Genomic DNA, 22,834 nt, shown 5'->3' with positions numbered 1-22,834 from the left:
GAAAATGCAAGTCAGGCGGCTGCGAATGTAAATGAGGTTTATGGTTATACTGCAATAGCCAATCACGCTTAATTTTGGTTTCACCGATTCCGTTCCGGTAATTTTGATGTGGAAGATGCATCACGCACTGGGAGGCCTATAGTCAAGAATGTCGATAAAATCATGAAAATGATCGAAGTAGAGCTGTCGTAGCATCGCTCAGTAGCTAAGGATCGACTACAAAATAGTTTTGAACCATCTGCATAAGGCTGGATTCAAAAAGAAGCTTGATGTTTGGGTACCGCACGAGCTGAAACCAAACGGAACGTAATCGGGCCTTCTTTTAAGGGACTGGTGACTTCTGATGAGAAATGGGTCACATACGATAATGTCAGGCGAAAACATTCATGGTCGAAGAACGGTGAAGCCGTCCAAACGGTGGCCAAACAAGGATTGACGTCCCGGAAAGTTTTGCTGTACGTTTGGTGGGATTGGAAAGGTATCCTCTACCATGAGCTACTGCCTAATATTCAGACGCTGAATTGAGATCTCTATTGCCAGCAATTAGATCGATTGAAAGCAGCAATCGATAAAAAGAGGCCAAAATTTTACAATAGGAGAGGTATCGCATTCCACCAGGACAACGCCAGGCCAAACATGTCTATGATGACCCTCCAGAAGCTCCTGGACCTTGGCTGGGAGGTTCTTATGTATCCACCTTATAGTCTGGGTCTGGCCCCAAGCGATTACCATCTATTTCTGTCGATTTCGAATGCTCTTTGTGGTGTGGAGTTGTCCTCAAGAGAGGCGTGTTAGAACTGACTAACGCAGGTTTTTGCCAATAGAAACAAAACGTTATGAGAACACGGCATTATGAGATTACCTTCTAAATGGCAACGAGTAACTGAAAAAATGGGCGCATACTTGAGCCAAAACGAATTATTGTAACTATGGTAAATAAAGCTATGAAATGAAAGTAAAAATAATGGATTTCTTTTTCCCCAACCTAATATATCAAAGACCACTATCTCCTTTTTTACATGAACATACCCTGAAAGTTTTTACCAAGTGCATTCGTCTTGGTATGTTTATTGCAATAGAATGAATAAATTCTGCTCTCAATTATTGTGATACCTATAATTTTCGAAAAAAACAATTTATTTTTTCGTGCTTTAAAATCTCGTATAGGAAAAAAATCTGAAAAAGTGATTTGAAGTGTTTTCGAAGTTTTCAAATTCGGAAGCAAAGCTTCATTTAGTGACGAATTAATTTTTTGTTTGTTTCGAATTCCAAATAGTGTAATCGATTAGCAGTACCTACTAATGGAATTATTTCTGTGTTGCTGATATTTCTCATCAGAAACACCTCAAAGAATAACAGTCTTTTACAGTCTCTTCATCGATGCTCATCATAATTGCAAAAATAAAGTCAACCAGATGGAGAAAAATTGACGATCTTTCACTTCCTATCTACTGTTGCAAGGCCTATGCAAATAAAACGGAAAAAGTCCTGGATTTATGCTCATAAATATTCAGGCTAGGAAATTTGGCTTTCATTCGATTTCACGCAAATAAAAATCATTCAACGTCGCTGTTCGGACGAGAATGTTAGAAAGATTTATAAACTCTGGGATGAAATATATTCTTCCAACGGTTCTTTTCCTCTTATCATTTCATTTTCCAACCAGATACCAAGAAGAGGAAAATGAATCACTCACAAATCTAGCAATACACGATAAATTATAAATCATATTTTATTTCATTTCAGACAGTCGGTAGCTGTGCAAGATGTCAAATGATTTGTATAAATCAAGTGAACGCTCAGAAAACTAAGGAACCACTAATAACCCTTGCTAAGGAATTTCATGGCAAGGTTAAATTCGGAGTTTATCTGGGAAATGTAGAGTCCGAAGGTACAAAGGATACCGTTTATTTAGGATGCGATGTGCTAGCAAAGAGGAAGATGTCCGATGGATAAAACTACACCCAAACAATTATTCCATAAATTCCGATGATTCATAAGAATGAGATAATTCAATGTATTGTTATAGGATAATGTTTTGTATAGCAATAAAAAATCAATAATCAATGAATATTCGACGAATAAATGGATTATACTTGATTCATCAATTATTTATTTGAAATTTTTTTTAACTTGAATCTATTTCTCGCAACGTTGAAGTAAATGTTATGATAAACAACTGAGCATGAAGCAGTTAACGTACAATGTTGTTACTTCTGTACAATACTTCAATAAAAGTAAATCGGCCAAATGCCATTTTTGTCTTCTATTCACGACATTGAAAATTTCCTCAGACCAATCGCTTTTCATTTTCAAAGAAATGTTGTTAGAACTAGAAGTGCTAGTGAGTAGATTAGCAAGGTGACGTTATCTATAGGATTACTAGGAACAAATCAGATTATTTTAGGTCTGCGCATGAGCAAATTGGCTGGTGATCACAAAGTTGCCAGAAATATAAAATGACGCATGGGCCACTGAATGTTTGCCATTCCCTGATACCATATATCTATTATATTCTATATCGATAATGGGACTTCGAAAATTGAAGCCAGCCCGTGGCCGGAATCGACTTCTGCGCATGTGCAGAAATATTAAGAATAAAAATACCTGATTAGTTCTGTCTCTTTCTGATACATGGTTTTATGAATTGACAGGAATGAAATGATTTTACTTCACAACCATTCGAATATTTTCGACCTTAACCTAACAATATGTTGATAATGGTTTGAATCAGGTTCAAACTCAGGTAGTAATTTGTATTTCATCGTTGATTTCTAATAATTAGAAGTCAAAATTCATGGAACTTCATCATTTTGTAGCACTAGATTCATAACAATAGTGAAATATTATGTGTTTTTCACAGAAAACCAGCGGAGTGCGGAGATTAACAAAAGTGATGTTGAATCTACAAAATTGTAGGATTGTGAATGCATTTTTCTAGGTTGTTCACTATCGTATATTATCTGCATTGTATCTAGATAAGTCCGTTATTGTCTTGAAATACAGTTTGGAGTTGAGGTAATAATTCTAGTTCAATTTATGATTGTTTTTTTCGGCACTGAAATAGTGAAACATCTAAATCGACATCTATATCTATAAAGCTCAACTGTAGTTACTAATATCTACCAGTTTCTCATCTTCTAAATATTATTATTGCCAAATTGATTATTGTATTGATTCTATTGAAGCATGGCTCTTTTAATGAGCACTCTGTACTTTTATATATAATATAACTACATATTACATTAAATGTTGACCCAAAAATATTTTTTATTGAGTATTGACTAGATTTACAAGATATGAAATTCAGGAGGTGAGACAGGTATGATGTTTACCACGTACACGCAATAATTGAAACTGGTATGAAACAGTAATATAAAACGCACTTGTTATTATGTCACTCTTGAGTTTACTGAGTATGGACAATACCATTCCTTTTCGGCACATAATTATTACTTCACAAATCATAATAATATTGGTAGAATAGTTTCTATGCACTCATTTGGTTTGATCTCTTTTCGTTGATTCATCTGAAAGTTGAAAAAAACGGATACATACTCGATGAATTTAATATCCATTAACTTTCGCCTCACATAAAATTCTTCTCAAAATTTGTACAACAATTTGAAATAAATCATCCTTCGAATTCATTCAATCATTCAACGTCAAATATGAAAACAACCTAACCAATATCTTGATTGTCATTTTCAAACTTCTAATTCGCGCATGCGTACAAGTGGATTCCTCCCAACGATTTGGCTTCATGTTTCGTCGTATTCTAGAACGCGTGTTATCAATATTGGTATAATAGATATATGCCTGATACTCCTGATAGTTCGTACTAAAAATCCCGCGTACTTCTCGCCTGTTTTTGGATATTTTAGCGAATTTCTTAAGATTTATTTCTGTTGGAATGTGTTCTATGATCCTTTCTTAACAAGTTGAAAACAAAATTTCGTAATAAAATGGTATATTTTTTTAATAATGGATCAATATAAAATTGGTAGGCAAGATCCATGGAAGTTTGTCGTAGCTTCATTTCGTTTCTAACCTCCGAAGCTGACATCATTCTAACGCGCAAGCGTAGCATGTAATTTTCCTTGTATTGTTGCGGTTCATGATTGACGTATAGCAGAAATGATCTACGACATGACATACGGATGTATTCCGTATAGTAATGTGTTCAATTTTGATTTAAGGACATATGAAAGTATATTGTGATGTAAAATGTATTTGGAAACAACATTGGAAATGAAGGCACCCAATTTTGCTTGTCTTTATACTAACATTTACTTCTAGCTAGCGATATTCCATCTTATAGTTGATTCCTATGTAAAGCAATTTGAATATGGATCTCTCGCCAATTGAGTGATTCTAACCTCACTAATATGGTCTATACGACTCTAGATCATTTGTTATCAGAATTATCGCAAAGCTTTGGAAAAACTATATGGTTTCTTTTAGGATATTGGCCCGGAAACTTAGGATTGCTGAATTGTTCTCATTATACAGGGTGTCTGTAAACAAATGCGAAGGGAGATGATTCCTCGATGAAAATGAGCAGGGGTAGTTCCTATAAATTTTTTTCGAAATCGACCTCCCTTCCAAGATACAGCCTTTGAAAGTCAATGACGAGTTGACAGTTCTTAATTTTTTATGGGTTCTAAAAAATACTAAGTCATAAGATAAGTGATATGAAGCACTAAGTAGATGTTACACAATTTTTTCAGATTTTATAACTTTATTATAAGGTGTTGAAAATAACAAATCCTTATGATTTTCCTTCGAAAATTGTTTTCGTGGGATGGATTTTCGAGAAATAAAATTCTCTTATGGTTTCCCATTCAATTCTGGAGAAAAAAAGTGTATTGCAAAATTCCGATACAGTCCATACTTTTCTCGGAATAAATAAAAACTTACAAGCAGTTCCAATCACTGTTCATTCCATTTCATCGTATAAGTTTGATGTTTATGTTCTGTGGTATAAGTGTTCCATAGAATGACTATCTCCCCCTAAAATACATCAACTCTCTGAATCATAGACCTTCGTATACTGCTTGTATCTCCAGAATTGAATGGGAAACCATAAAAGAATTTTATTTTTCGAAAATCTATCCCACGGAAACAATTTGTGAAGGAAAATCATAAGGGGTTGTTATTTTCAGCCCCTAATAATAAAGTTCTGAAATCTAAAAAAATTGTTACATCTACTTAGTGCTTCATATTATATATAGTTTTATGACTCAGTGTTTTTTAGAACCCGTAAAAAAATTGAAAACTATCAACTCGTCATCACCTTCCAAAGGCTTTAACTTGGAAGGGAGGTCGATTACGAAAAAAATTTATAGGAACTACCCCTGCTTATTTTCATCGAGGAATCGCCCTAAGTCCTTCGCATTTGTTTACAGACACCCTGTACAACTAACACTTTGTCAACATAAGCACTTTCAAAGAACTGTGTCAATTTTCAACACTTCAAGTGACCTGATGCAACTAATCTGATAGACTCGCATGTACTGAACCCTTCATTGTCCACCCATATGTTTATGCTTTGTTTTTCCGATGCCGGAGTCACCTTCCAATTCCCGTACTTGAAATTCAATGAAATTTTGTGGTTCGGCCATATTGAATATCTTATATAGACAACCTTTCGTGAAATGACTTATTTTGATGACTTCAACCTTCTGTCAGAAAAAATCCTCAACTTCCATAACACCCTGTATATAGTATATTTCTAGGTTTACTTTCACACATCTTTCGATGTGATATGATTTCTATCTGAAAGAATCTTGGACAGTTGTGTTTCGCACGTTGTAGCACAAGCTAGGACCTGAATCTCAACTAAAAAAGTATAGAATTTCTTCTAGAACATTAGTCAATTTTCATTCAATAACCCCGAAATCATATTACTTCTAGAATAAATTCGTTTGTGCATCAATCCAAGTGTTCACTGAAAACTTCGTTATAGGTACTATTATTCCAAGTAAAAAGAACATATTCGAAATTGAATGATAAAATTCACGGCGATGGAAGTTTATAAGTGCTTTTTCCGTCTAACCGTTATGTAGCCAACTTTGAAACAGAAGAAGTGAAGAACATAATAAAGATGAAATTAATACGATAACCTATCTTACAGACACTTGAATTAGTCCATGTCTGAGAACTTTCTGAAGATAAAGTGACAAGGATGGTCTGGTTACCAGTTGACGTAATCGTATTCGTTTATCGGAAGTTCATTTCGTATCTAATGACATTTGAGTAGGATATTAAGATGCTTCGGGCCATTTATTTTGGGGACTAAGCACCGTTGGGTACGGAAAACCATGGAAACGACTCATTTTGAGAGAATTAGGGCCTGTCCGGAGAACTTTTTTCGTTTCTCGTATACAGATCCTATTGAACAAACAGGATTCGTGTATTTGGTGATGGTGGTGTATGGTGATAATGAGACTAACAAAGTTCTCGGTGCTTACACGGGGTGGTCCAACGAATAGTTGGCGAAACCAACTCGATTTTTTTTACACACTTTACTCATAATTTGAGCTTTCTTTCGTGTCGTACATCTCAGCACAAAAATTACAAGACGACCAAATTTCAGAAAATCGCCTACAAGTGCGGGCTATCGAGAGCCTTATTTTCGGAAACGAAGCATCATGGCCGAGGGCGACTAAATCTTGATGATCTAGAAGTAATTCAAAACTATAAACGATGAATATTGGCCATAAAGGCCACCGAAATAAGTTTTTTCGAATTATTTCCTTTACTGGGCTTCGAATTGTTTTCGCATTCATTATAAAAGTTGTAGAGCATAACATTTTCTACAAATTTTGTCCGAAGCATTTTTTGTCTACGTTCAAACTTTTTCGAGATTTAGGGCGACGAATGTACATAATGATACCTGTCCACCCGCGACAAAATAGTCTCGAGAGCAGACTCAAGCACTTTTCGACACAAGTCAATACTAGTCTCCTAGACTAAACGTGTCTCAAGTGTTCAGATGAACAACTCCCTGAGATTTTATCTCAGGTGGACACTTATCATTAGACTGAGTTTCTACATTGACCTTGGCCTTCCGCATGTGTGGCTGAGCTCCTCGCCCTTATCACCCTCTAACTTGAAAATGGTTGAGAGTATGTTAAATTGCTCCAGACAAAAATTGTATAGAATTTTATTATATACAACTTTCATAATGAATACAGGAACGATTAGAGCTACAGGAAGGGCAATAATCTAAAAAAAATGCCTTTTTATCATCGTCGAACTGTCAGATTGAAAGAACTCCCCCTGATTGGTGTCAGATTAATGGGTCAACTTGCTTGGAACACCGAGATTAACCATCTGTATGAAAATGTGACACGCTACAAGTACAATTTTTTTTTTAATTTTCAACGGACCGCTGTGACCTTGCGTCACGTCCGAATTGTCAGTCTTTTGAAGAGTAGCTTCCTTCGGGTGCAATTAACATATCCTCTAAAAATCCGACATGCCAGAAATGTTTTTTCCACCATTTTCAACTCTTCCGTACGGCCAGCCCCACCAAGCAAACTATCAGATTAACATGAATTTATTATCAGAGACACGTTGGACATATACAGCATCTTAATCTGACAAGCTCAAATATGTACACCTGACGATTTTTTTTTACATCTTTCAAAACCTGCAGACGCTTTCCCCACCGCTACATGAACGCAATACCGAGAAGGTTCTATATAGAACCTTCTTTTCTTTCTACCATCTAATCTTCAAAATCCACTAGGTCTCCACAATGCTCAAGTAAATCCCGATTTAGCATCGTGGGCTCCCCAACTATTATTCGATCGGACTGATCGAAGTAGTGCCTACACTGCAGCACCCCCCTACGATTGAAACTGCTATTGAAAGACAACAGTCGTTTATTGGATATGGCATCGCACTAATTTTTTGACTCTTCCACTGTTCCACTAGATCCTGACCATCTTAGAAATTAACATTGAATTTATTGAATTTTCTATTTTTTCGACTCAAATTTTCAAACCTGTATATCTTATAGTTGGGGAGCCGAAGAGGAAAGTTCGGGATTTACTCGAGCGTGTCAGATTAATATAAGGGGACATACCTTGGATCCTGTAGAGTACCTCTACCAAAAATTAGACCTGTATATAGGGTGAATTGTCTAGGACATCCTGTCAGAATAGTAAAAAAAAAAACGATAATTGTACATACTCGAGCGTGTCAGATTGAGATATATGTAGTTAATTACATGTTGAAAAGTATATATTCTCTCAATCTGACAATTTGAGCCTGTCGAAAATGTGTCGGACGGCGCCAAAGTTGCAAAAAAAAACGTCACTCTCGAGCGCGGTTGCGTTTTTTCTTATTTTGCAGCTGATGATTCAAGAATAACGGAAAAAAGATAATCTGACAGTGTTAGCAAGCCGAAACAATAAAAATTAGCCATAAAGGTCACAAAAATCAGTTTTCTTGAATTATCTCCTCCCCTGGGCTTCAAACCTTTTTCGCATTCATCATAAAAGTTGTAGAGCATAACATTTTGTACAAATTTTGTCCGAAGCAATTTTTTCTACGTTCAAACGTTTTTGAGATATATGGCGATTAATACGAGGTGTTTAACGATACATGCTGAAGCGAAAATTCACTCTTTGGAAAATAGTACATTCTAAGGTTCAGTCAGCGAAATCACTGAAATTTTCGTGACTAATTTCGAAATTGTCATCATAGAGATACCTTGTCATTTTGACAATCGGATGAATGTAGATTAGACTGGGATTCTACAATGACCTTGCCCTTTCGCATGTGTGGCTAAGCTCCTCGCCCTTATCGCAATCTAACTCGAGAACGGTTAAGGGTATGTAAAATTACTTCAGACAAAAGTTGTGTAAAATTTTATATTCTACAACTTTCATAATGAATACAAAAACGATTAGAGGTACAGGCAGGGGAATATTCGAAAAAAAAAGCATTTTTATCATTTATCATCTTCAAAATGTCAGATTGAGAAAACCCACCCTGATTAGTGTCAGATTAATGGGTCGACACGTCTATAACACAGAGATTAACCATCTGTTTGAAAATCACACGCTCGAGTATGTACAAGTAACGATTTCTTTTACATTTTCGAAGGACCGCTGTGACCTTGCGTCACGTTCAAATTGTCAGTCCCTTGAAAAGGTAGCTTCCTTTGGGTCCAATTAACATATCCTCCAAAAATCTGACACGCTGGAATTTTTTTTTACCATTTTCAACTCTTCCGTACGGCCAGTCCCACCGCGCAAACTGTCAAATAAGCATGAATTCATTATTAGAGACACGTAGGGCATATACAGTATCTTAATCTGACACGCTCGAGTATGTACACTTGATGATTTTTTTCGACATCTTTGAGACCCTGCAGACGCTTTCCTCACCGCTGAAAGTGCAAACATCATAGAACCTTATTTTCTTTCTACCATCTAATCTTCAAAATCCAATAGGTCTCCATGACGCTCGAGTAAATCCTGATTTAGCATCGTCGGCTCCCCAACTATATATATATATATATATTCGACCCCTGTTGTTGCGCCGAGCGCCTGTTATGTAGCACAAACGTGAGATAATGTACGAGTAGTTGCGCGAAAACGCTGATAATAGACACCTGGCTTCACAATGCGGTGTTGTCCTCTAGAGGTGATTTTGCCGGCACCAGAAGCGACAATAATAATTATTTTCAAGCCAAAAACTTCTCGTGAGTCATCAATTAATTATATGCAATTCCTGTTTACCTTCTGAATGATATCAGCAGACGGGTATCATTAAAACTTCACTTATGAAATGCATACGTTTCGAATTAGAGTGATAGTTTAATTCTACATACCTACCTAATTATGTTGAAGTGGTTCCGATATAAAATCAGCAAGTAGTCGTGAAAAACAGAAATGGATATGTGGAAGGATTATGAGGAATATTCATAATGGAAATTCCGTGAATTAACCGACGAGTTGGCCGGTGGACAAAAAGAGGCAATGAGAATTAGAGCAGCTTTTGTTGAAGTTGGAGTGCAGTCGTCGTCCAACCCTCCCCTTGTGTGCGACAGACATTCCTCTCAAACTTTCTGTGATAGACGACCCCGGAATCAAATAATAAATTCCCTTTAAGGGCACATTTTCCGGGACACTGGGTTTGTGTTGCGCGTAATATAACTCGTTTTCTCAGGCCCATTTTTTTTTTTTTAGTCTTTGGATGTTCTCCTTTTTCTACGCCTTGTTTTACTCGCAAATGAATACCTTAACTTTTCTCCGCTTACGAAGTTCAACGTGTTATGTTTCCGAGGATGAATTATTCCCATTCTATTCTATTCTTTCACTGGTCATATATTACTATAACCGTAAGTGTTAATTTATTGCTGCTGTAGGAAATTCGTCCTATTACGAACCAGGAAATCTGAATGAAAAGAATTTTATTTTCATCAATTTTAGCCTTACCGAACTAAGTATTCTTAGCATAAGAGAAACATAACTGAAGAATATATTACTTTGATTTGCAGTTATGAAATAAAAGTACAGTCACTGTTGTTTTCGGCTACCACTGTATAGAGAGGAAAACATTGCTGATACTTGAACATTCTTTGAACCATAAGAAATCTCCAGTGGTGTACCTCGGAGTTTTTCTACAGGGTAGCATTGGTTATAACCTAAGGTTGAAGTTGAAAACAATAGTTAATAATGAAACAGGAACAATTACCATTTTTTTCCAATACAAAAATATGTGAAATGTCATTTCATATTGTTTTCAAATTTTCACGAATATGATGAAGAATGAGAGATGTATTGTTCAACGAAAAACGTGATTTTTTTCAATATATATAATCAATCAAGTCAATATAAAATATAGTTTTCATAAAAAAAAACACTACTTCACTTCATATCTCAGCAAAGGAACAACTGGCCGCAATTTCGGTACCCTCTTACAAATTTTTCTGCTAATTTTACTGTAGCACCTTGTTCAAAATCGAGGAGATTTTGTAAATAATAAAGTAGTGGACTGTTACTAGATAATTGAGATGGAGATGATAGTGTAAAAACATTTATTTTATTTCGTTCACAATCATAAAATAAATATTTCACCTGTATGAAGCTAATACAGTAATAAATACAAATGCTAACAACATCTATAGATATCGATTGAAATTTATTTTGGGAGGATTTTGCAGGAGCAAATCGTTGATTTCTTTTTTAATTGATTTTGTTTCAGAGATTGGGAGTGAAACCCAAAAAATTTATGAAGAAACATCTATAGACTCAGAGTGAAATTTTTCAACTAGAAACAGAGAAATCAAGAGTAGTAATCAAGAGAAACAAAAGGTTAGAATAATAAATTTTAATGAAGAGGATGAGTTGCAATAATGATGCCGGCCATAAGGTGAAAATTAATGTTTAAGTCTGGTCATTAATGAGATCGATCGATACATTAAATGTGAGTCGAGCATTAATACAATAATTTGAATATTAGAAGAGCAAGAATATTATGAATTAAATATGAGAATATTATAATAAATAAAAATAACGTTGGTCTTGAATTGAAGAGTGCAAAATTCCTCAATGAATACAACATTTACAGAGACGGACTGCTTAGAATAGATTAGACCGCCCATCAGAAAAATAGAAGATACAGTTGATAACTTATGAGAGGTACAAAATGAGAGTATTAATGAGGAAAACACTAATCGTTGGTTTCGAGAAAAACAGAAGCCTTGAAAACTAATCTGTATGTACATCGAGCAAGATGAATATATATGAAAATATATTAATGAGAATACAAATTATAATGAGGAGATCATACTTATTGAAAGAGTACACGATTATCAGAGCAGACCTTCCAGGGTGGAACCAGGATGAGAGACTATCAACCAGTATCATGGCTTACCACTGACCGATGAACCATATTTGAGTTCACATCGTGTTCTGAAGGAAAACAACTAATTCCAGGATCTAGTCCGGAGAACATGAGTGTTCATTCATCTGGAACTCGATAACAGTAATAATAAATCATATGTGATTGAGAGGTTAACATCAGAGTTGACTTGAAAAATAAAATAAACTGATTCAAATAAGGAGAGATTCCAATGAGTTGACTCGAGTGAACATATCAATTGAGCAGTACTAGTGAAGATTATAAATCTGTTTGAAGGTGCTGAAATAATCTTGCACGTAGACTCATTTTATACAGAATAAAAAAAACATGAAACACCAATTTTGAGAAGACTGAGAGTACCTTACCTTTTGTGTAGCATCAGAATTGAATGAGAATTACAATAATCAAGGTCTACATCATGAGAAGTTACTTCAACAAAGTGAACAAAGAGAATGATGAACGCCATAAAGTAAGTCAAGATGGGTGTGTTCTGTGATGAACGCTTCAGCCGAAAAGGGACCACCTGACAACTTGTTGAGAGGCACCATAGAGTGGAACTTCAGTAGCGTAGACAAGAGCAAGCCCGGAGGGGGCTCAATTTTTAACAAGCCGAATAGGGAATGGTCAGACAATATTGACCATGTTTAAAATATTCCAACATCATATTCTGAAAGCAATGTAGTGAAAAGCGTCATGTTTCAATAGAATAATTAGAAACCAACATTTAAATACCACATGTATTATTTGATTGATGTAGTATGGCTCTTTATCAATTTAAGGCCACTACAAATTAGAAGAAGTTTGAAGTCCGTTTTCACTAATAGTACCTAAACAGGCCCCTATCTAAATATTCCTAAGCGTGAAGTATTACCTTACCCTACCCTTACTTACGTGATAGTAATTTACGTGAAAAGTTGCGAAAGTGATATCTTACGGGGTGAGTAGGAATTTCCCGGAAGTCCTGGAATCTTGCAAGTGGAATTCGTTTTCACCGCAGAGTTACACTTAGTAAAGTGCTTCTTAACTAGATGACAGAAAAGGAGTTTATAGCTGCGGAATTTGTCTATGAGGTAAACTCTTGTTCGCACTACGATAGTACTTCAGCCAAATTTCGAGTAATTTACTAGCTGAAATTCCCACTACCGCCTTACTCGACTTAATTCTTGAGGTTAGCACATTGAATTGACTTGACTGAAGAATTAGCGTAGTGCGAACAAGACTACACAAAATAATAGACTATTACTGAGGGAGTAATTAGATTTCTGATATTTCGCAAACAAATTTCCGGTTCATTCTCCACAAATAATTCTATGTCTCGTGTTCTCCTTTGTTCATTCATAATAAAGGTATTTAAAGGAAATGCATTTCCCTATTCAACATGGTTTTTGCACAACTATAATTTGAAAATTTGATATTATTAACCTCTCGTGGTAGTTTGATTGAGGTTGAAATTATTTCGTACAAGCTTTCTCGTTTTTTTGCCTGATAAAAGGTTATTGGTCAATGCGGTTGATTGTGGAAATTGTTTAAGAACCAAAGCCACCTTTTATAGAATACGTAGTACTCCAAATTATATAGCACTGGATTAAATGAGCGATCAAACACAAAAGGTCGAAGACGGTATCTACAAATAATGGTTCAGGTAGGAGGAAAGATCAATTGAAACTTGCAAGAGCTCATGGTCAACGCTGCAATACTCCTCAACTGGAACATTCAACTGGAATCCTCAGTTTCAACCTCCTATCCTATTTAGTTCTACCACTGCTGGTAGTACGATTGCCTGGTCGGCGTGCAAACTCGTTGGGGGCAGAAACCAGAATGGAGGAAAATTGCGCCGTTTTTTTCATCTTCGGTTCTCGTAGCTGGAAGTACGATTTCCTGGCAGTCGTGCTACCCCGTTGGGAGCAGAAAACAGAGCGGAGAACCTTTTCCCAACGTCCTTATTTTTCCGACCTGCAATCTCGTAGTTTTGAAGCTGAGCCCCTACTCCATTGTCGGTTGAGTATAAGTCTTGGTTCTTCTACGAAACGAATCCGTAACACCCCGGAAGCATTTGAGATCGGATTCCCCCTCTTTTTTCGGTTGAATCAACTCAGTAAAATCACCTCCTTCTCATTATTTTTTGTACATCACTCCGAGAAGAACCCTCTCTGTTTTGTATAGTAGGCTGTTTGCCATTACACCTTTTGTACTGTAATTTTCGCTTGACTGATATTAATTCACATCCCTTCAGATCAGTTGATTTTTAGAGTTGTGTAATAGTGCCTATTGTGTTCCTTTTTGCAAAACAACGAATAAAATTTGTGAAATCGGATTTTGACTTATTATCACTAACTCTTCAGATATATTATATATAGTATATAGTGAGAAGGAGTTACAGTTTAACGCTACCTTAAGGTCTATTGTGTCCCCTAACAGAGCTGTTCTCATCGCGCCTTTTACAGCTCTCCTTCCAGTTCCAAAGATCTGATGAAATCCAATATCTTGGACGGCTTCAACGAGGATAATTCCCCACTCCTAAAAGTTTCCTGTCCAAAGTACTCTTTTTTTTGGTTTGCAATGGCATAGCATTCCGTAACCAGGTGAATAGGAGTTTCTTCCTATTCCCCACAGAATCTATACTCGCCAGTGTCCGACATTGTCAACAGACGCTTCCTTAGGCGACAATGTCTTGTGAGAAAGCCAGTGAGTAGGTGTAGTTGGTTCTTACTGAGATCAAGATATATTTTGGATCTAGCAGTTTCAAAGTTCCGATGGAACTTTGTGGAGTGATCCATCCCTGGGAGATTCCGCCAGAGTTTTTCCTTTTCGGGTTTCTCCTTCTCCATAAAGTCCTTTTAGTAGGTGCATTTTCCTTTACCACAGAAGGGTTCTGGACCAGTGAGTGGCGTTTATGCGTTCCCTCTGGCAAGTGTATTGCTCTTCTCGTTTCCTACGATTCCCGAATGATCAGGAACCCAGATAACTCCTCAGATAACAAATAACCTTGTTTTCGACTCGAAGCCACAAGGGTATGTGGTATGTGTGGTATTTTTCCTTCAAAGAATACGTGGCGCTCGAGACATCCAAGGAAACGCTGTTACAGCATAATTATCATCCATTTCAGGTTAATATACACTGCGCAAAAAAATTAACAATTTCAATGAAAATTAACTCTACATTGACTTTATAACTTATTTTTATGTTCTCTCGGGAAGGTTTTGAACGAAACAAGACACATTAAATGGAAGAAAAATTCAGGATTTCACCGAATCTTATGTGAAAGAAGAGAAATGAACAACTTGGTATTTCCACCCCTTGCGTTAATTACAGCTTGGCAACGACGGTTCGTACTCAAAATGAGTGATCTTAAAATGTTCTGATCTAATCCTTCCCAGATTTCTCCGAGTTGGATTTCTAAGTAATTAAGAGTAGCTGGATGATTTTCCTTCTCAGCCTTCTATCGAGGTTGTCCCAAACATGCTCAATCGGATTGAGATCTGGACTTCTTGCTGGCCATTCCATTCGAGAGACTTCAACCTCTTCAAGGTACTCCTGAACGATGCGCGCACGATGGGGTCTGGCATTATCGTCCATAAAAATGAAATTTTCACCACTGTATGGGGCAAATGGCACTACATGCTCTTCATGAATGTTCCTTATATATTTATCAGCATTCATAGCTCCATTATCAACGACAACTAGGTCTGTGCGAGCAGTCAAAGATATTCCACCCCATACCATAATCGATCCTACCCCGAAACCAGTAGTATTCAGGAAATTGCACTGAGCATATCTTTCATGTGGACGTCTGTATACAAGGGAACGTCGATCACAATGATAGAGGCAGAATCTAGACTCATCTGTGAAGAGAACTCTTTTCCAATCGGCCTCTTCCCAATGGATATGCTCTATGGCAAAATCCAAACGCGCCCTTCGATGGGCTGGGGTAAGAGCTGGGCCTCTTGCCGCGGCACGAGGCCTTAAATCATATTCTCTGAGGCGATTTCTTATTGTCTGAGTGCTAATTTGCACCTCATGAGTTTGCTCAAGCTGAATTTGAAGGAGGCGAGCGGTTGCAAACCGTTGTCTCAACGAAGAAACTCTCAAGTAACGTTCTTGAATGGCAGTTGTTAACCGTGGTCTACCCTGTCCTGGTCTTCGGACATACATACCTGTCTCCCTGAATCGCTGCAACATTCTGGACACACTTGTATGGGAAACTCCAAACCTTTCTGCAATTCTTGTGTATGTCCACCCTTCTTCTCGCAAAACTACCGCTTGGGCACATTTCTCTTAGGTCAAATTGCGTGTTTCGCGTTGCATAGCGATCGAGTGTAGAAAATCAAACGAAAGAAAAACTATTGATCACTAGAATTGATCAGATCAGATTCAAAATCTGATAATATTATCTTTTTTTATTCCTGCTGGGAAAAAACTTCTGTATTGAAGAAAACCGTTGAAAGTGGATAACATATGCATGCATAATTCTGATAAAAATAATTATCATTGAGAACACCTTTAGTTGTAGAATAAGTTTGAGATTTCCATAATGTGCGTTAATTTTTTTGCGCAATGTAGTAATGAATGCTAAAGAAGAAAACAAACAGTCCGAAATTATTGTAGACTCGATTCTGAGAATCAGTTACCTTTTGTTGCCAAAAAATAACTCTCATAACTACGCTGGTTCTTGCTGTATGTGAAATATATTTTGGAAACTATTTTCGAAGACAATTGATGCCGGAAAAATATCACTTTCCATTGAACTGAAAAAATATAATTGATTGCCTGAGAATACTTGAATCAATTGCTCATCAAAATTTCAGCCTCCTCAATTCAAACGATCATGCTATGTTATTTTCAGCTTCTTTGTTACTTTGACAACTTTCAACAGTTCGATTCTGTACGTTTTCCATCATCAATGGAATCTCAGGTTGAATATGAAACACTGCAAATTCAAATTCTAGTCTCTTCAAGCCCCTGATTAGTTGGTGCGTTTCTTTCCCACAACTTTTTATGCTAACCGCTGACCTCATGAAGATATGTTGTCCTCGAAGCAAAGCAGCGTTGGGCGAATTCAGTTCCTAAATGCTCTAGCTTGCAAAAGCTTTCGACTTAATGCCAGTGCATTCCTCTCTATTTTCTTCGGTTAAAATTATTACTCGTTTTATTTCTGTTTTTGGGTACGATGTTCCATGAAACCGCCATTTTTCGTGTACTGCAATTAACTAGCAACACATAATTATTAAGGCTTCTTTACATAGCCTGCATTCAATGTTATCTCAGTACTGACAGTGGTTTCCGAAAAGCAGTCTTCTTCACGTAATTCATTAACTTTGGGACACCAAGACAAATAAGACAAATTTCATCTGACACTGATTACAGATATGCCAGGCGTGTTCGATCCGTGAACATTCATCTACACGGTGTACCAGCGACAACATGATGCCAGAATAATGGAACAGATAGAGGTTTGTCTATTCGAAGCAGATATCGATTTCGCGCGGTTCCGAGGTGTCCATCAACACCCCTCTCATTTATCACCGTCTTTGTGTTAGGACGCAGCCGAAACAACAATGAGCAGGTCCCGGCTAATTTCATCCCAGTTTCTGGAACATTTTTTGTTTGGATTTTTTCCAGTCAATAAATTAATGGTGCTTTATTCGATCATTTGCAGAGAAAGTACAGGAACGGCTGAAAACGCTTATGGTTCTTTCATAGAACTTCCATTTATTCACCCATGTTCAAAATCGAGGATGTTATGATTTTGTCAAAATAAGAGTAGTGGACTATATGATAAGATAATTGAGTTGAGGATGGTATAAAAACATTTATTGTACATCTTTCACAATCATAAAATGAACAAGTCACCTGCATGAAGCTAATACAATAATAAAAAATACATATTAACAACATCTATAGACTCAGAGAGACATTATTCAACTAAAAGCAGAGAAAATCTAGGGCATTTCAAATGAGAAGTCACTTGAGGTCAGACTTAGACTTTGAGGTGTTCAATAAATTCAATATTAACACAACGCTTACACAGTGACAGAGCAATCAATGAAAATTGATTGCGAGAGCCTATTTATTCTATCAGAAAAACAGAAGGTTAGAATAATGAATTAATGAGAAGACCGAGAGTAACAGTGAAATAGGCCAAGAGGTGAAACAACATTGTCTAAGTCTGATCAACAAGGAGAGATCAATACATTAAATGTGTGCTGACCAATAATTCTGTTTTGAGTACGAGCAGTGCATGAATCGTACAAGTTAAAATGAGAAAAGCAAAATTAATTAATGTGAGAAGTGCTAGAATATTACAATGAAATGAGAAGATCAAAATTAATCAATAAAATGAGAAGTACAATCATAACAAATTTGGGAAGGCAAGAATATTACCAAGAATTAATATACACTACGTTCAATTTATCATTGAATGCAACATTTACAGAGACGGACCGCTTACAAGTAAGCACGATAAAAACGTCCATCAGAAAAACAGGAGACACAATTGATAAATTATGAGACGTGCAAAACGAGAGTATACAGAGAAAACCACTAATCGTTGGTTTCGAGGGGTGCAGAAGGCTGAGAACTAACATGTACATCGAGTAAGATGAATGAACGTGAGAATGTATCATGAGATTACAAATTTATAATGAGTAGATCATACCAATTGAGTGTGCATGATTACCAGAGCTGGCCCTCCAGGGTCGGAGCAAGGGACGAGAATGTATCAACTTATATCATGATTTACCATTGATCGTTGAACCATAAGTGAGATGTTCATAGCGTATTCTGAAGGAAAACTACTAAATCCAGGGTCCACCCTGGAGAACATGAGAATTCATTCATCTGAAACTCGACAAAAGTAATTAGTCATTAGTAATTGAGCAGGCAAGTGAGTTGACTGAGAAATGAAATAAACTGATTCAAAGAAAGAAAATAGCATGAGAAGACAATAAGACAATAAATCAGTATTCATTATCAATGAGGAAGACTCGAGGAGATTCAATCCTAGTTCTAAATACCCATTTTCATGTGAGAAGATCTTGAGAAATCTGAAAATCTATGTAAATTATAAAATATAATAAAATACATGGTTCTGAGCAGACAGATCAATGATTTGACATATTAATTGAGCAGTACTAGTGATAATTTTAAATCTGTTTGAAGATTTTGAAATAATTCACACGTGGGAACATTTCATTCATAATGAAAAGACATGAAGATGGCTAGTCTTTGAGAAGACTAGCTGAGTATACATTACATTTTGAGTAGAACAATTTAGCACTAGAATTGAATGAGAAGACTAGAAACAGAATTACTTGAATGAGGTGAAAACTTCAAAGAAGTTTTACAACAATCTAAGTGAGATATATATATATAGAAGTGCCTCTTGATAGTGTCGGTACGTATAGAAAGGTATCAATTTCAACTTGAATTCTCAAGGCGAAACCAACTGATACTACAAATTTATTTGATAGGGGATAAGAGGCGCTTCATATGATTGTCCTGTCAGAAACCTATCAACAGATAGTCGCTGACTTAAGATTAAAATTCGAGATTTGCAGCATGTTGAATGACGTTATTTTTTCAAGACCGCGCTGTAGAAGTATATTGATTATTGAATCAATCAATCAAATCGCACAATTTTACTACAAGTCATACATTCCTTTCTGCACGTCACTGGTGTTTTATACTTTCCTTACAAGGTAGTCCTTCAGGTCGCATATACAGGATGATTCATAACTATTGAGACATAGGCTAAGGGCAGATTGTTTGGACCAAAATATGGCGAGAGGACCAAATATACCTCAATAAAATATTGCTGTGGAAAAAGATAGAGGGCGTTAAAGTTTAATTTTTTATAAGGGGACATAATAATATTTTCTTCGAAGTTCGAAAGTCCTTTATTAAAAGAATTAGAAAAGGCATAGAAGTCGGAGTAGGCCACGTAGAACATTTAATTTAAGTTTATTATTTTTATGTTACATTGTTTTTAATTATGCTTTCTCGTCGAAATAATAAAATAAATAAATCGTTACTTCAAATCCCCTTCCGATGCTCTGAACTGTTCAATTATGTTTTTTTTTAAACCGGATGAAAAAATATACAGTGGAATTATTAGCGAAAAACGGAAAAAAAAATTCAACTTTAACGCCCTCTATCTTTTTTCACAGCAATATTTTATTGAGGTGTATTTGGTCTTATCGCCATATTTTGGTCCAAACAATCTGCCCTTAGCCTATGTCCCAATAGTTATGAATCACCCTGTACTAATTGTTCGATCAGAAAAAAAACTATTTTTAAGAAAAAACGTAATTCAATGATATACTGATATTTCCATATCAACGCAATATATCGGAGATATATGGCAAAAATGTCCAGAGGTATTGACCTGATAATCTAACCAACATCAAATAATACTCTGGAATTCCCCCCACTTTTTCCAAATTCTAAGCCAAAAAGGGAAATTTTTTGTTGCCCCACATTCACACCCTGTAAACAAGTATATAATGAAGAAAAAAAACCTATGCCAGTGACTCCCAGAAAAAGGATAGAGCTTTACACACCTCTGGCTAAAAATGCAAAATCCGCTGAGTAATAGCGAAGTTATAGCTGGTCAAATTTTTAGGTGTCCCACTTAATTTGCTGCTTGTTTAACTGTTGATATAACAGTGGTGGATCGAAACAGTATTTTCATTTTGGAATGCAAATTCTTCAGTTTCACCTTTTATATCAGAGGGTTATTAGCGCAAAGTTGAACGTTCTGTTTTTCTTCATGGACTAAATCAACAGAACGGGTTTGTCGGCGGAAATGATTCGAGGTAGTAGCAAAGATTAGTTCCTCTTTGGTAGTAGGGCGTCATATGGAGGATTGCCAAAGAAGTACCTCTTCATAGGGGACGCAATCGGAAGTTATTATGAAAAGAGCGAATATTACTAACTGAAATATATTGCCCTCACACTGCGTCTTTTCTTGTCGGGTGCTTTCAGCTAAACGGGTATACGGTACGGAACGAAGAGAAATGAATTTTTATTAGGTCTTTGAAAACACATTTTTAAATTCAATATTCCACCTGAAGTGAAGAAAATTAAGGTCGATACTCGACTATCGTAATCTGTGACTATGTATGTTGGGGAAGGAAGGAAATTCTGTTTGCCACCTTCCCATCAGAAGAATACGAATGAAAAACTATTTGAATGAAAATCCTGATTATCGTAGAAAAAACTTACACTGCCTACGTGCTGAAATTTTTTATTGATTGTATTATAGAATTGCAATAAAGTTCACTTGAGTAAATTCTATTCAAAATTGAGAATATCCGCAATCTTTCAAATTTGTGTTCGAAATTATTATTCGTTGTTTTGAGAATTGACTTCGTTACTTCAGTACTTCAGTACTTGTATATGGGTTGTCACTGCATATACAAGTTTAAACTGAATAATTATGAGTTTCATTCATGATTTTTTTCAAATGCACCGCGGAAACTATTCAAAATCATACTTCAAATATGGGGTTTTAAAATTTGAATCGCTTGATTTCGAGTTTACGATTCGGCAACAGCGGCTACTGGACAATGAAAAGAACAATGTCCGATCAGCTTGTTTATAAAATTACAGCTGTTGATTCACAGGCGTGTACTTACTGGCCAGCCTTATCTGCAACCGGCCATAAAAATCCCATAAAATTTTACGACCTTCCACATTATCTCATCAAGATAATGTATTTGTTGTCCTTTATTATCAAGGCATATTTCATTTGATGTTGCCAACTTGTGCAATCGAAATGAAACGCTTTAAATTTTTAATACCCATTTTTTTTTCATTTTTAAGTGCTTAAAACAATTTTTTTTGGGAAACGGTTGAAATGGTCATTTCAAAATGTGACGTTTCAAACATATTTCATGAAAAATTCATCATTTTCGTCAGAAGGAGTATTCCCTATTGTACCTTGCGTCACAGGAATCAGGTTCATTTCTCAAAAATCTACATTTTTATTTTCCAGCGACAAAAGTTGTGTCGGGTTAGACCAAAAATTTTTGTAATTGTCGAATTTTACGTGAACTGTCGTTCGAGGAAGAGTAATATGAAAAAACAATATTATTGAGGACAGTTTTTTTTTATATTCTGATGGAGCTTACGGTTTCTGATCTGTCCTCAATAATGCTACTTCAAGGTTAAAAAATTGAAATTATTTCTCTATTGAACTGCTGTGTGATCGCAAAGTATGCTGAAAAATTTGACGAACCTAGATGAAGTATAATGAAAGTTAGTGTCATTCGGGGCAACTGTGCGCACTTTTGCCTTTCAAGCCATACCCTGTTTCAAATGTTGAAGCTAGGAAAATTAAAACATATTCATAAAATAGAGAATTTTCTAATCTATAAAAAAACATCAAAAAGCAAACAAACAAAAACGTTTTCTTTCCGCAAAAAAGAATTTAGTAGAGAAAGTCGGAGTGCGTTCACATGCCCCGTATTGCGGGTAAGTGTGCGCACCCTCACGGGGTAAGTGAACGCAGTGCTTTGTGAACCACACAATCAAAACAAATTACAAAATAATGTCATCAAAATGTTGCAATTTCAGAGAAATGCTGTTTATTGTCAATACAGAAGCGCCTTTTTACAAGCAGTGCATTATTGTTCGTGCCACAATTCTTGGTGAACACAACACTTGATACATTCCCCTGTTAGTGGCTCTTCATATTTTTCTGAACAAATAGGACAATATTGATCGAGTCCTAACCAAGAAAATCAACAATGTCATAATTTATTCCTCACTGAACTAATGCCCATATAATGAATCTATGCGCACACTTACCCGCGCACACTTTCCCCAGTAAGCCAAAATTTGAATTGACGTTCTTACGGCTAAGAGAACCTAAAATTTTTTATTATTTATTCAGATTAATATACCCATGATCGAATAAAATATTGTTTGACACTGAGGGACTCGGAAC

The 22,834-nt window shown here is 36.1% G+C and overlaps 1 protein-coding gene across 1 annotated transcript in view; it reads left to right on the top strand.

The window, feature by feature from the left end:
- LOC123318816 (molybdenum cofactor sulfurase 3) overlaps positions 1–1,989 on the top strand; it is a 51,751-nt gene extending 49,762 nt beyond the window's left edge. The window contains exon 9 of the mRNA XM_044905561.1: positions 1,747–1,989. Within this exon, the coding sequence (XP_044761496.1) occupies positions 1,747–1,956 (210 nt within the window). The 3' untranslated portion in view covers positions 1,957–1,989. The remainder of the gene's footprint in view (positions 1–1,746) is intronic.
- The last annotated feature ends 20,845 nt before the right edge of the window (positions 1,990–22,834 follow it).

The sequence above is a fragment of the Coccinella septempunctata genome, chromosome 8, assembly GCF_907165205.1.
Source record: "Coccinella septempunctata chromosome 8, icCocSept1.1, whole genome shotgun sequence".
Taxonomy (NCBI): Eukaryota; Metazoa; Arthropoda; class Insecta; order Coleoptera; family Coccinellidae; genus Coccinella; species Coccinella septempunctata.
This window is presented reverse-complemented; position numbering and strand designations above follow the sequence as displayed.